General features: G+C 30.1%; 2 protein-coding genes across 2 annotated transcripts; both read right to left on the bottom strand.

Moving 5' to 3' along the window:
- Positions 1 to 1,504: 1,504 nt before the first annotated feature.
- On the bottom strand, positions 1,505 to 4,360 carry LOC144975574 (uncharacterized). The gene is made up of 3 exons (XM_078919738.1): positions 3,666 to 4,360; positions 3,003 to 3,125; positions 1,505 to 2,040 (listed from the first exon to the last, which is right to left on the bottom strand). The coding sequence occupies exons 1-3, from the start codon at positions 4,117 to 4,119 to the stop codon at positions 1,505 to 1,507; spliced, it is 1,113 nt and encodes a 370-aa protein (XP_078775864.1). The 5' UTR covers positions 4,120 to 4,360.
- Positions 4,361 to 9,476: 5,116 nt separating this feature from the next.
- Positions 9,477 to 12,256, bottom strand: LOC144975573 (uncharacterized). The gene is made up of 3 exons (XM_078919736.1): positions 11,562 to 12,256; positions 10,900 to 11,022; positions 9,477 to 9,934 (listed from the first exon to the last, which is right to left on the bottom strand). Exons 1-3 carry the CDS (start codon positions 12,013 to 12,015, stop codon positions 9,477 to 9,479), a joined length of 1,035 nt encoding a protein of 344 aa, XP_078775862.1. The 5' UTR covers positions 12,016 to 12,256.
- Positions 12,257 to 13,678: the final 1,422 nt, after the last annotated feature.

The following is a 13,678-nucleotide window of genomic DNA, read 5'->3' as shown; positions in this document are numbered from 1 at the left end:
TTAATCAGATCAGACCAAAAAAACATAGACGCAATATTTTTGTTCCTTAATCTATCAGTTTAAGTATAAAAAAAATCAAAATAAATTATTTCACATATTTACATTAAAAAAAACAAAAAACAAATAACACTTGAATATTATTATTGCATATGGATGCATTTAAAAGCTCAATATATAATACATATCACAGTTTATTTGGAACAGAAACAAAGCGTGCCGAGTAACTATAAAATAAATGAATATCATTGTTTAATTATTGTTTGTATCGGAGTATGTTATGAATTTTTGTCGAACAAATTTCAATACATTCGCTTCAAATTTTGTGTACAATGTATATGATTAGCTCATTTTCTTACAAGATATGTGTAAAGATTAATTGATGATAAACATATTATTATTGGTTAAAATAATGATTTAATAAATGATGGAAATTAAGGAGAGACTAATGAATATCAATCAGATCAGACAATAAAAAATAAACGCATCATTTATATACTTTAATATGTTTGTATACATCAATTTAAGTGTGATAAAAAATAGAAATAATGATGTCAAATAATTACATTGTTTAAAAACAAACTATTTACACTTAAAAGATCAATATATGATATATATCACAGTTTATTTATTTGTATGAGAGAACAAAGCATACAGAGTAAATGAGCACCAGTGGTTAATTATTGTTTTTTTATGGAGTACGTAGAGAAATTGTGTGATTCATTACAAATAAAAAATTGCAATACATTCGCTTCACATTTTATTTTAAATGTATATACGTAGCTCATTTTCTTACAAATTATATGGACAGGTAATTGATGATAAGCATAATGCCATTGGTTAAAATAATGATTTAATAAATGATGGATATAAATCAGAGATTGATGAATATCAAATCAGATCAGACAAAAAAATTAATAAAAATAGACGCATCATTTATATACTTTAATATGTTTATATCCATCAATTTAAGTTTGATAAAAAATAGAAATAAATGATTTCACATATTTACATTGTTTAAAAACAACTATTTACACTTAAAAGTTCAATATATAATATCTATCACAGTTTATTTATTTGTAAGAGAGACAAAGCATACAGAGTAAATATATAATAAATGAGCACCAGTGGTTAATTATTGGTTTTTATGGACTACGTAGAGAAATTTGTGATTCATTACAATTCAAAAATTGCAATACATTCGCTTCACATTTTATTTAAAATGTGGATACGTAGCTCACTTTCTTACAAATTATATGTACAGGTAATTGATGATAAGAGCATAATGCATTGGTTAAAATAATGATTTAATGAATGATGAAAATTAAGCAGAGATTAATGAATATGATTGATTTTTAGGATGATGTTTATGAACATTTAAAGATTGCTACAATACAATTTCAAAGATAAAAACTACAATATAAGACGATGGTGACGACAACGATGATCGTATGGAAAATGGTGTTTTTTCTAGCTCATTTTCCAAACACTTGTCATGAATGTTTAATCAATGCTCAGGATGATTAAAATGATAAAAACTGTTAAACAAGGGATATCTTAATCTCTTGATGACGCGTTTTCGAGCTATGACAGTAGGATCCATTTCCTGAGCATTATGATCAGTGATAGTATGGTCCATTTGCCGATTATTATAATTGATGCCAGTTGTGTCCCTTTCCTGGTCAATATGGTTGAAAAAGTAGAAATTGTTAAACAAAGGATATTGTAATCTTTTCATGAAGCGTTTTCGAGCTATGACGGTAGGATCCATTTCCTGAGCATTATAATCAGTGACAGTATGGTCCATTTGGCGATTATTATAATTGATGACAGTTGTTTCCCTTTCCTGGTCAATATGGTTGAAAAAGTAGAAATTGTTAAATAAAGGGTATTCTAATCTTTTCATGAAGCGTTTCCGAGCGATGACAGCAGAGTCCATTTCCTGAGCAATGTCAGATTCTAAAGCAGAATATGGTCGTTTTCTATTTCTATGCAGAGACTGTTGAATAATTCCCGGTGATTGCATGGCTTTTTCTTCAGTTCCTGGAAAGATGGAAAAAAGAGAGAACAAATTATTCCTGATTGTTTACTTTGAAAATACCAAACGTATATCATATAGTCATTAATACAGTAAAACCATATTGTAACTTTTAAAAAAGACAAACTTTGGGGCCAGTGTTATAAACTTAGTAAAATCATACTGTTAAATCAATATATGTATATTGGTCGAGGGGGCGTAATAGATGCTTGCATTTACAGTGCAAATAATACACCGTCCTAAGTTCATGGCATGCATATTATGTCTTTAATTTAATTTCCAGAAAACAAACTCTGCGATAAGATTTTTCAAATGTCGGTATGAAATTGACAAGTGACTTTCCTTATCTTTATCGCTGTCAATCTAACTTCCTATTTTAATGATAGGATCATTGATTTGAAATTAATACCGCTTGTTTAATTATTAGAATAAATAATATAATATAGTGCAACTGCGCGGTGAAGTGGTAAAATACGGAACGGTCCACGATATGAAGCCCGCTTTGATCGGCACATAGTTGAGTCCCTAACAAAGGCTCTTTACTCGCATTCTCTCATTGTATATAAAATAAGTACCTGGTCGCTACAGCTTTTTCTAGCTTAAAATGTTGTAATAATGCTTAGCCGGCACGTACGTATAAAATTTTGTTGTTGACAGGGGACCATTTATAAAGCACTTTGAGCATGTTTAGCGGATAGTGTGCTGTATATGCGCATGCATATATATATATATATGTTTGTATTAGTGTTATATTAAAACCTATCTCGTATCCTGTAACAGATTTAATCGTAATACTTTTCTAAGCGTTGTTTTCTTTTAGTTGCTTTTTCGTGTTGATTAAAACCAAAATTTACTACTTCATCAAAGCCGATATGAGATTTGATCCAATGTGCTTGAAAAGACAGAAAAGTTTTTAATTATACATAAACGCACTGTTAAACTGAACAATAAAAAATATGATTCTTACCTGTTTTCAGATTACGTCTTTCGGGAGGAATGGCAGGGACTTTAAAATGCTCAGAAGAACCATCTATTTTTCCATTTGCTGTTTCATCTACCTTTTGTATTTCTTGTAAATGAATGTTTGAACCTGCAACAAAAGGAAAAAAGAATTATTCGCGATATATAAACAAAAGATACTTAAGTATAACACTAGTTTAATTTTCAAAATAAATGCGTATTTTTTCAAAGGTAAATCTGCTAATCAAAAAGTCAAATCTCTGGATAGAGTTGTTCTCCAAAATTTAAGAACAAAATATACAAATAAAAAACCCAACCGCTTTCCAGATTTTAATCTATCTCTCTCTCTCTTACAATTTCAGAAATTACCAATTTACCAGCACCCATATAATTTATACTCCTGAGATAAATAAGAAATGCATTTTGAATTGATAAATCTAAGTCAATATTATATCAGAGAGTAAGTAATGCATCTGATAAGTATTTAAGCAATGCTCACATACGCTTTTTAATTTGGAAAAAAAAAAATAACTAGGAAAGTTTTTAAAAGTATTATATACAAAGATAGATGATGTGACTATGCTACTGTCAAAAACAAAAACAAAAGGAGAAATAAATGAATTAAAGGATATTATAAGAATTATTAATAATTTCGAAATTAAAAGCTCACCTGATTTTAATCGATCAGCATGTGAAAGTCTTCGGATCTTGGATAGTTTGACAGGCGATTTGTTTTCATTATGCGGTGATGCAACGGAATGATTACTAATGTCCCGTTTAACTGGGTTAACGTGAGCATGAGAATTCAGGATTTTATAAATTCTGGAAGGAACATTTGGGCCCACATTTTGAGAGTATGGTTCAGAGCACATTTTATGATATCTATCAGAAGATTTCATATTGGGCGTTCTCTTGGCATTAAAGCTAGTAGGTTTAGTTGCAACAGGGACTGATTTGTCAAACTGTTGCAATGGTTTCTCAGAAGTTGGTTTATCTCCATTGCATTTGTTGTTTTTAAAACCTATTCCAAGAAAATCAAACAATCCATCTAGAAATTCGACAGTGACTGTAGACTGGTCGTCCTGCGTTTGCTGGTCAGGCAATGATGGCGAATGGGTTTCCATGGTGTATTAGATTCAATGTAATCAAAATACAAACGAAAACTTTCTCAGATTGCTAGCAAATTAGATACGATCAGTAGCACAGTCGTTACAAAGTTTAAAACAACTTTTGATATGTCTTAAATGATTTAGATTATATTAAATGCGTTTTGATTAGAATTCTGAACGTTCGTTCGCTGTGAGATTCACGGTCAGAAAGAAAGTTTACCGTAAGTTCACGTTCAAAATCGCGATATTTGCCATCCAATCAAAATATGCCATTTGTCCTCCACTGAATGGGCGTTCCGTTATAAAAGCCAAATGGAAAGGGCTATACAGCCTTTATTTTGTTTTAAAAGTAATTCTTATTACATTTGCCGAATAGTTTAGTAATAAAGATAAGTAAGATCCTTAATCATAATGCCTTAGCAATATGCCTTTCAATTATGCAATTTGTTGACTTCATAACTCATTCCATCTTTTAAACATTAATATAGTCGAATATATAGAGTACCAAAGTTGCCAGATACATTTTAGCGCACATATTAACTTTATTTCCGGCCGATTTTGATCGTTAATTGTTGAAAGTAATTGTCACGATCTGTATAATATACATAATTTAATATAATATATTATAATTTGACGATAATCAATTGATTGAAATAAACAATGTCTGTGCCTAACAAACATTTATTTAGACGAGATTTTATTCGCTTTCTATAATGGTATTAATGATATTAGTTTGTCGACCTACATATCATTTTCTTTGAAGCATTTTTTTTTCTTCTAAATATGCAGTGCTCAACATTACCAATTGACTGTACAACTCGTCTTTTGTGGTGTTGTGCTCCCAGCTTTAGATGGATATGTGTTTTTGCTATCGGATTCAGAAATATAAAATCATTCACATTTTTATATGATGCAGTGAAGGTTTGTAAGAAGTCGTGGCTTAATTGACTTGAAGGGCATATTTGGATCAAAATGGTTGCTTTTGCTAGGCCTTTTCATATAATATATTGCAAATATGCACTGCAATGTGCAGCTCAGTGTTTTTGTGGGATGAAATTGTAATGATGTTCTGTATGTAGGTAAATGGTTCAAGTTCTGTTGTGAGCGCAACATTGTCGTCTCTACCGAAACGATCCTTCAATCTCATTAACTTATCATAATTGATTGGAAAAGTGCTGCCTAAACTGTAGCAGCGTTGTACATGTCTAAAAGCACATTGTCTTCTCTGCGTTAGTGAATAATTTATCTTGTAATAGGACCAATTATAGAATGCTTTGAGGATAACTGATAAACAATACGACAGAAAAAAAGGCGAATTTTGTCTTATATGATTAAACTTAAAATTTATATATTGCATTTCTACAGTCTAACTATGCTTAATGCACTAAACAATGTTACATTTAGTCGATAAGCAAACCATATGGAACCATATTTCTATTTATATCAGTATTGACTGGTGTGAGGCTTATTTTTCAACTACTAGGATGGCAATACATGTCACATCATGTAGCCAGGTACTCATTCAAACCCGTGTCGAGTGAAGTAATTGCTTCAAAAGGCCTTACTGAAAGATCCAATGTTGGAGCATACATTTTCCACAATCAGTGTCACTCATTTGTCACATACCACGTATATTATAGCTTGAATTTATGACAAGTCGAGAAAACAAATCGCTAAGCCAACTAACCAGCTTAGATTAGATAGTGAGCGCATGCGTTATATTCACATAAAATCATCTTAGATCCTAATGTAAACTCCACTAAAGATAATCATATTATAAGAACTTTTATTAAAATGGAAACATTGAAGAAAATATATCTTGATTATGTTTTTTGACCTGCTCTTTTAACACCGTCATTTTTATTAATGTGATGGTTGATTCTAAGACAATATTTATGAATAAATATATACACACTCACCTACACACTTATATAAATATATATACATACGTATCGAGTATATATATATATTATATATATATATATATTATATATATATATAATATATTATATATTATTTATATATATATGTGTGTGTGTGTGTGTGTGTGTGTTGTGTGCGTGTATATGAGAGAGAGAGAGAAGAGAGAGAGAGAGAAGAGAGAGAGAAGAGAGAGAGAGGAGAGAGAGAGAGAGATTGATCATTTTCGACTGAGCATCATTGTTCCTCATTAAAGGAATGATATATAATAAAGATAGCATTCCCTTCTTTTTTCCCCAGGAGGATATTTGTCTCTAGTGTCACTTTACAAAGGATGGCTGACATAACCAACTGGTAAACCGCAGTGCAGCAGCGATAAAGAAAACTATGGTACGATTATTTTTTGAAAGCCAAACAGTGGGGTGAATAGTGGAATTCTGTATTTTTCGGGTGCAATAAGAAACATTACAACTGAGCCACACTAGTTCGAAACTCGCTGAGCTCTTAGTTGAGTCCCTGGACAATGCTCTTTGTTTTAATATTTTTGCATTGTTTTCGGATGTAACACTTCAACGAAAAGTAAAATTACAATCCATTAGTTTTGTGTTTTATTTAAACGAACTTCAGTGAGACGTAATCTTTTGTATCGATGACATGAATAAAAGTAAAATCGTTTTTTTAAAAATAAATTTAATCAGAATTCAGTGCTATTTATTTTATAAAATCAGACAATAAAAAATATACGGAACATTTATATACATTCCATCAATTTAAGTGTGAAAAAATAGAAATGATTTCACATATTTACATTTTTCAAAAACAACTATTTACACTTGAACATTATTATTGCGCATGGCTGCACTTAAAAATTCATTATATATAAAATGATGCCACAATTAAAAATTATATGTACAATAATTGATGATAAGCATAATGCCATTAGTTAAAAATATGATTTAATGAATGATGGAAATTAAACAGAGACTGATGAATATAAAATCATAGCAGACAATAAAAAATAGACGCAACATTTATAGACTTTAATATGTTTATATCTATCAATTTATGTTTGAAAAAAAGTAGAAAGGAATGATTTCACATATTTATTTTTTTAAAAAACAACTTTTTACACTTGAATATTATTATTCCGTAGGGCTGCAATACAAAATTCAATATAAAATACACATCATAATTTATTTATTTTTGTAACAGAAACAAAGCATGCCGAAAAAAATATTTAGGAATTGAGTATCAGTGTTTAATTATTGTTTTCATCGGAGTAGGATAGGCATTTTTTGATTTAATACATAGCAAATATTGCAATACATTTGCTTCAAATTTTGTGTACAATGTATATACGTAGCTGATTTTCTTACAAATTATATGAATTGATAAATGATGGAAATTAAGCAGAGGTTGATGAATATCAAATCAGATCAGACAATAAAAAATAGACGCATCATTTATACACTTTAATATGTTTATATCCATCGATGTATGTGTGATAAAAAATAGAAATAAAGGATTTTACATGTTTACATTGTTTAAGAACAACTATTTACACTTAAAAGTTCAATATATAATACATATCACAGTTTATTTATATGTAACAGAAACAAAGCATACCGAGTTAATATATAATAAAAGAGCAACAGTGGTTAATTATTGTCTTTATCATTGTATGTTAAGAATTTTTTTGATTTATTATGAATAAATAATTGCAATACATTCGCTTCAAATTTCATTCAAATGTATAGGAGTATGTCATTTTCTTACAAATTATATATACGGGTAATTGATGATAAGCATAATGCCATTGATTGAAATAATTATTTAATGAACGATGGAAATTAAGCAGAGATTGATGACAATTTAATCAGATCAGACCAAAAAAAACATAGACGCAATATTTTTGTTCTTTAATCTATCAGTTTAAGTATAAAAAAAATCAAAATAAATTATTTCACATATTTACATTAAAAAAAAACAAAAAACAAATAACACTTGAATATTATTATTGCATATGGATGCATTTAAAAGCTCAATATATAATACATATCACAGTTTATTTGGAACAGAAACAAAGCGTGCCGAGTAACTATAAAATAAATGAATATCATTGTTTAATTATTGTTTGTATCGGAGTATGTTATGAATTTTTGTCGAACAAATTTCAATACATTCGCTTCAAATTTTGTGTACAATGTATATGATTAGCTCATTTTCTTACAAGATATATGTAAAGATTAATTGATGATAAACATATTATTATTGGTTAAAATAATGATTTAATAAATGATGGAAATTAAGGAGAGACTAATGAATATCAATCAGATCAGACAATAAAAAATAAACGCATCATTTATATACTTTAATATGTTTGTATACATCAATTTAAGTGTGATAAAAAATAGAAATAATGATGTCAAATAATTACATTGTTTAAAAACAACTATTTACACTTAAAAGTTCAATATATATATATATCACAGTTTATTTATTTGTAAGAGAGGCAAAGCATACAGAGTAAATGAGCACCAGTGGTTAATTATTGTTTTTTTTATGGAGTACGTAGAGAAATTGTGTGATTCATTACAAATAAAAAATTGCAATACATTCGCTTCACATTTTATTTTAAATGTATATACGTAGCTCATTTTCTTACAAATTATATGGACAGGTAATTGATGATAAGCATAATGCCATTGGTTGAAATAATGATTTAATAAATGATGGAAATAAATCAGAAAATTGATGAATATCAAATCAGATCAGACAAAAAAATAAATAAAAATAGACGCATCATTTATATACTTTAATATGTTTATATCCATCAATTTAAGTTTGATAAAAAATAGAAATAAATGATTTCACATATTTACATTGTTTAAAAACAACTATTTACACTTAAAAGTTCAATATATAATATCTATCACAGTTTTATTTATTTGTAAGAGAGACAAAGCATACAGAGTAAATATATAATAAATGAGCACCAGTGGTTAATTATTGTTTTTTATGGACTACGTAAGAAATTTGTGATTCATACAATTCAAATTGCAATACATTCGCTTCACATTTTATTTAAAATGTGGATACGTAGCTCACTTTCTTACAAATTATATGTACACGTAATTGATGATAAGAGCATAATGCCATTGGTTAAAATAATGATTTAATGAATGATGAAAATTAAGCAGAGATTAATGAATATGATTGATTTTTAGGATGATGTTTATGAACATTTAAAGATTGCTACAATACAATTTCAAAGATAAAAACTACAATATAAGACGATGGTGACGACAACGATGATCGTATGGAAAATGGTGTTTTTTCTAGCTCATTTTCCAAACACTTGTCATGAATGTTTAATCAATGCTCAGGATGATTAAAATGATAAAAACTGTTAAACAAGGGATATCTTAATCTCTTGATGACGCGTTTTCGAGCTATGACAGTAGGATCCATTTCCTGAGCATTATGATCAGTGATAGTATGGTCCATTTGCCGATTATTATAATTGATGCCAGTTGTGTCCCTTTCCTGGTCAATATGGTTGAAAAAGTAGAAATGTTAAACAAAGGATATTGTAATCTTTTCATGAAGCGTTTTCGAGCTATGACAGTAGGATCCATTTCCTGAGCATTATAATCAGTGACAGTATGGTCCATTTGGCGATTATTATAATTGATGACAGTTGTTTCCCTTTCCTGGTCAATATGGTTGAAAAAGTAGAAATTGTTAAATAAAGGGTATTCTAATCTTTTCATGAAGCGTTTCCGAGCGATGACAGCAGAGTCCATTTCCTGAGCAATGTCAGATTCTAAAGCAGAATATGGTCGTTTTCTATTTCTATGCAGAGACTGTTGAATAATTCCCGGTGATTGCATGGCTTTTTCTTCAGTTCCTGGAAAGATGGAAAAAAGAGAGAACAAATTATTCCTGATTGTTTACTTTGAAAATACCAAACGTATATCATATAGTCATTAATACAGTAAAACCATATTGTAACTTTTAAAAAAGACAACTTTGGGGGCCCGTGTTATAAACTTAGTAAAATCATACTGTTAAATCAATATATGTATATTGGTCGAGGGGGCGTAATAGATGCTTGCATTTACAGTGCAAATAATACACCGTCCTAAGTTCATGGCATGCATATTATGTCTTTAATTTAATTTCCAGAAAACAAACTCTGCGATAAGATTTTTCAAATGTCGGTATGAAATTGACAAGTGACTTTCCTTATCTTTATCGCTGTCAATCTAACTTCCTATTTTGAATGATAGGATCATTGATTTGAAATTAATACCGCTTGTTTAATTATTAGAATAAATAATATAATATAGTGCAACTGCGCGGTGAAGTGGTAAAATACGGAACGGTCCACGATATGAAGCCCGCTTTGATCGGCACATAGTTGAGTCCCTAACAAAGGCTCTTTACTCGCATTCTCTCATTGTATATAAAATAAGTACCTGGTCGCTACAGCTTTTTCTAGCTTAAAATGTTGTAATAATGCTTAGCCGGCACGTACGTATAAAATTTTGTTGTTGACAGGGGACCATTTATAAAGCACTTTGAGCATGTTTAGCGGATAGTGTGCTGTATATGCGCATGCATATATATATATATATATGTTTGTATTAGTGTTATATTAAAACTTATCTCGTATCCTGTAACAGATTTAATCGTAATACTTTTCTAAGCGTTGTTTTCTTTTAGTTGCTTTTTCGTGTTGATTAAAACCAAAATTTACTACTTCATCAAAGCCGATATGAGATTTGATCCAATGTGCTTGAAAAGACAGAAAAGTTTTTAATTATACATAAACGCACTGTTAAACTGAACAATAAAAAATATGATTCTTACCTGTTTTCAGATTACGTCTTTCGGGAGGAATGGCAGGGACTTTAAAATGCTCAGAAGAACCATCTATTTTTCCATTTGCTGTTTCATCTACCTTTTGTATTTCTTGTAAATGAATGTTTGAACCTGCAACAAAAGGAAAAAAGAATTATTCGCGATATATAAACAAAAGATACTTAAGTATAACACTAGTTTAATTTTCAAAATAAATGCGTATTTTTTCAAAGGTAAATCTGCTAATCAAAAAGTCAAATCTCTGGATAGAGTTGTTCTCCAAAATTTAAGAACAAAATATACAAATAAAAAAACCCAACCGCTTTCCAGATTTTAATCTATCTCTCTCTCTCTTACAATTTCAGAAATTACCAATTTACCAGCACCCATATAATTTATACTCCTGAGATAAATAAGAAATGCATTTTGAATTGATAAATCTAAGTCAATATTATATCAGAGAGTAAGTAATGCATCTGATAAGTATTTAAGCAATGCTCACATACGCTTTTTAATTTGGAAAAAAAAATAACTAGGAAAGTTTTTAAAAGTATTATATACAAAGATAGATGATGTGACTATGCTACTGTCAAAAACAAAAACAAAAGGAGAAATAAATGAATTAAAGGATATTATAAGAATTATTAATAATTTCGAAATTAAAAGCTCACCTGATTTTAATCGATCAGCATGTGAAAGTCTTCGGATCTTGGATAGTTTGACAGGCGATTTGTTTTCATTATGCGGTGATGCAACGGAATGATTACTAATGTCCCGTTTAACTGGGTTAACGTGAGCATGAGAATTCAGGATTTTATAAATTCTGGAAGGAACATTTGGGCCCACATTTTGAGAGTATGGTTCAGAGCACATTTTATGATATCTATCAGAAGATTTCATATTGGGCGTTCTCTTGGCATTAAAGCTAGTAGGTTTAGTTGCAACAGGGACTGATTTGTCAAACTGTTGCAATGGTTTCTCAGAAGTTGGTTTATCTCCATTGCATTTGTTGTTTTTAAAACCTATTCCAAGAAAATCAAACAATCCATCTAGAAATTCGACAGTGACTGTAGACTGGTCGTCCTGCGTTTGCTGGTCAGGCAATGATGGCGAATGGGTTTCCATGGTGTATTAGATTCAATGTAATCAAAATACAAACGAAAACTTTCTCAGATTGCTAGCAAATTAGATACGATCAGTAGCACAGTCGTTACAAAGTTTAAAACAACTTTTGATATGTCTTAAATGATTTAGATTATATTAAATGCGTTTTGATTAGAATTCTGAACGTTCGTTCGCTGTGAGATTCACGGTCAGAAAGAAAGTTTACCGTAAGTTCACGTTCAAAATCGCGATATTTGCCATCCAATCAAAATATGCCATTTGTCCTCCACTGAATGGGCGTTCCGTTATAAAAGCCAAATGGAAAGGGCTATACAGCCTTTATTTTGTTTTAAAAGTAATTCTTATTACATTTGCCGAATAGTTTAGTAATAAAGATAAGTAAGATCCTTAATCATAATGCCTTAGCAATATGCCTTTCAATTATGCAATTTGTTGACTTCATAACTCATTCCATCTTTTAAACATTAATATAGTCGAATATATAGAGTACCAAAGTTGCCAGATACATTTTAGCGCACATATTAACTTTATTTCCGGCCGATTTTGATCGTTAATTGTTGAAAGTAATTGTCACGATCTGTATAATATACATAATTTAATATAATATATTATAATTTGACGATAATCAATTGATTGAAATAAACAATGTCTGTGCCTAACAAACATTTATTTAGACGAGATTTTATTCGCTTTCTATAATGGTATTAATGATATTAGTTTGTCGACCTACATATCATTTTCTTTGAAGCATTTTTTTTCTTCTAAATATGCAGTGCTCAACATTACCAATTGACTGTACAACTCGTCTTTTGTGGTGTTGTGCTCCCAGCTTTAGATGGATATGTGTTTTTGCTATCGGATTCAGAAATATAAAATCATTCACATTTTTATATGATGCAGTGAAGGTTTGTAAGAAGTCGTGGCTTAATTGACTTGAAGGGCATATTTGGATCAAAATGGTTGCTTTTGCTAGGCCTTTTCATATAATATATTGCAAATATGCACTGCAATGTGCAGCTCAGTGTTTTTGTGGGATGAAATTGTAATGATGTTCTGTATGTAGGTAAATGGTTCAAGTTCTGTTGTGAGCGCAACATTGTCGTCTCTACCGAAACGATCCTTCAATCTCATTAACTTATCATAATTGATTGGAAAAGTGCTGCCTAAACTTAGCAGCGTTGTACATGTCTAAAAGCACATTGTCTTCTCTGCGTTAGTGAATAATTTATCTTGTAATAGGACCAATTATAGAATGCTTTGAGGATAACTGATAAACAATACGACAGAAAAAAAGGCGAATTTTGTCTTATATGATTAAACTTAAAATTTATATATTGCATTTCTACAGTCTAACTATGCTTAATGCACTAAACAATGTTACATTTAGTCGATAAGCAAACCATATGGAACCATATTTCTATTTATATCAGTATTGACTGGTGTGAGGCTTATTTTTCAACTACTAGGATGGCAATACATGTCACATCTGTAGCCAGGTACTCATTCAAACCCGTGTCGAGTGAAGTAATTGCTTCAAAAGGCCTTACTGAAAGATCCAATGTTGGAGCATACATTTTCCACAATCAGTGTCACTCATTTGTCACATACCACGTATATTATAGCTTGAATTTATGACAAGTCGAGAAAACAAATCGCTAAGCCA

Source organism: Berghia stephanieae, chromosome 6 (genome assembly GCF_034508935.2).
Source record: "Berghia stephanieae isolate SIO BIC M18660-M18661 chromosome 6, UCSD_Bste_1.3, whole genome shotgun sequence".
NCBI lineage: Eukaryota > Metazoa > Mollusca > Gastropoda > Nudibranchia > Aeolidiidae > Berghia > Berghia stephanieae.
The sequence above is the reverse complement of the archived record's forward strand: the minus strand, read 5'-3'. Positions and strand labels throughout refer to the sequence as shown.

Coding starts and splice junctions, on each gene's coding strand:
- LOC144975573 (XM_078919736.1), bottom strand. CDS start 12,015: ATGGAAACCCATTCGCCATCATTGCCTGACCAGCAAACGCAGGACGAC. Junction 11,023..11,561: donor TGCTGATCGATTAAAATCAG/GTGAGCTTTTAA, acceptor CTTTTGTTGCAG/GTTCAAACATTCATTTACAA. Junction 9,935..10,899: donor AAGACGTAATCTGAAAACAG/GTAAGAATCATA, acceptor CCATCTTTCCAG/GAACTGAAGAAAAAGCCATG.
- LOC144975574 (XM_078919738.1), bottom strand. CDS start 4,119: ATGGAAACCCATTCGCCATCATTGCCTGACCAGCAAACGCAGGACGAC. Junction 3,126..3,665: donor TGCTGATCGATTAAAATCAG/GTGAGCTTTTAA, acceptor CTTTTGTTGCAG/GTTCAAACATTCATTTACAA. Junction 2,041..3,002: donor AAGACGTAATCTGAAAACAG/GTAAGAATCATA, acceptor CCATCTTTCCAG/GAACTGAAGAAAAAGCCATG.